A 1944-nucleotide genomic window follows, 5' to 3' on the forward strand; every position below is an offset into this window, starting at 1 on the left:
CACTTTTGGTACGACATTCTTTCTTCCCATGATGTGTCAATGGCTCTATGTATCCTATCACTGGTGACACAATCCCTTCTATAACACTGGATACTTACAATCAGTAATTAACTTAATGTGTAGCTCAATCACTAATGTTAAAAGTTTATCTTTTAAAAATGACTAAATTCATAAAATAATGTCTAGGTGTTTTTTGACAATCTGGTCCTAAGTGATCTTTTTCTTTTTCACAGGGAAATGGGGGAAAATCAGACAATGGTCACAGAGTTCCTCCTACTGGGATTTCTCCTGGGCCCAAGGATTCAGATGCTTCTCTTTGGGCTCTTCTCCCTGTTCTATGTCTTCACCCTGCTGGGGAACGGGGCCATCCTGGGGCTCATCTCACTGGACTCCAGACTCCACACCCCCATGTACTTCTTCCTCTCACACCTGGCTGTCGTCGTCATCGCCTACGCCTGCAACACGGTGCCCTAGATGCTGGCGAACCTCCTGCATCCAGCCAAGCCCATCTCCTTTGCTGGCTGCATGACGCAGACCTTTCTTTGTTTGAGTTATGGACACAGCGAATGTCTCCTGCTGGTGCTGATGTCCTACGATCGTTACGTGGCCATCTGCCACCCTCTCCGATATTCCGTCATCATGACCTGGAGAGTCTGCATCACCCTGGCCGTCACTTCCTGGACGTGTGGCTCCCTCCTGGCTCTGGTCCATGTGGTTCTCATCCTAAGACTGCCCTTCTGTGGGCCTCATGAAATCAACCACTTCTTCTGTGAAATCCTGTCTGTCCTCAGGTTGGCCTGTGCTGACACCTGGCTCAACCAGGTGGTCATCTTTGCAGCCTGCGTGTTCTTCCTGGTGGGGCCACCCAGCCTGGTGCTTGTCTCCTACTCTCACATCCTGGTGGCCATCCTGAGGATCCAGTCTGGGGAGGGCCGCAGAAAGGCCTTCTCCACCTGCTCCTCCCACCTCTGCGTGGTGGGACTCTTCTTTGGCAGTGCCATCATCATGTACATGGCCCCCAAGTCCCGCCATCCTGAGGAGCAGCAGAAGGTCTTTTTTCTATTTTACAGTTTTTTCAACCCAACACTGAACCCCCTGATTTACAGCCTGAGGAACAGAGAGGTCAAGGGTGCCCTGAGGAGAGCACTGGGCAAGGAAAGTCATTCCTAACTGCTGTGACATTTGACTCTCCCTCCTCAGTCATCTCCTGGAATCTTGGTACCAAACACCACCTAAGTTCACTACTCTCTTTATATCTGAGACTGAATGAACCAAGAGACTCTGCAAAGCATTCCTTTTTCCTGCCTGGGAAGTATTTAGTTTTTGATGCATTTGTTATACTTAACATTTTTTAATTTAAGCACTTAATGAGTTGAGAATGTTGGGGCAAGATTTATTTTGTACACTGCTATGAGTCCAGAAGTTTAAAACAGACACTCCACCTGTGACTTAGTCAGGTATGCTCAGTAGTAGAGGAATAGCAGTTATTACCAGATAAAGTCATATCTATAAAAAGTTTTTAAAAATACAGCCACAGGCAGAGACTCCAGAACCCATTGATACCTCTGTCCATTTTCATCCTCATTTGGATGTTTCCCCTCAATTGTACTACCTTTCTTATAAGCAGTAAATGTACCTAAGTGCCTACTTCAGCTTGGAGGGAAATTGATTTTTATAAAATCCTACAAACTGTCTGACAATTTCTGTTGTCAGAGAGAGTGAATCCATAAACATTCAGCTGGCAATCTGAAGCAATTACACAACAAAATCCACTTTCCAACCTGCCCTGAGATTGTGATGGTCACTTGTTTCTACTCTTCTCACCTCCTCCAGGGGACTGTCTATGATTGTCTCTGAATAAGCACATGCTCTTCACTTAGAGGAAGTTAGTACCGCCACACAACTTTTCACTGCTGGGGATGAATGGAAAGCCCCACACAGAGA

At 46.4% G+C, this 1944-nt stretch overlaps 1 protein-coding gene across 1 annotated transcript; it reads left to right on the forward strand.

Moving 5' to 3' along the window:
• Positions 1–237: 237 nt before the first annotated feature.
• Positions 238–1170, forward strand: OR2A1 (olfactory receptor family 2 subfamily A member 1). Its single transcript, XM_019031793.4, is given in 1 exon segment — positions 238–1170. A coding segment is annotated over 1 exon segment (933 nt).
• The last annotated feature ends 774 nt before the right edge of the window (positions 1171–1944 follow it).

The sequence above is a fragment of the Gorilla gorilla genome, chromosome 6, assembly GCF_029281585.2.
Source record: "Gorilla gorilla gorilla isolate KB3781 chromosome 6, NHGRI_mGorGor1-v2.1_pri, whole genome shotgun sequence".
NCBI lineage: Eukaryota > Metazoa > Chordata > Mammalia > Primates > Hominidae > Gorilla > Gorilla gorilla.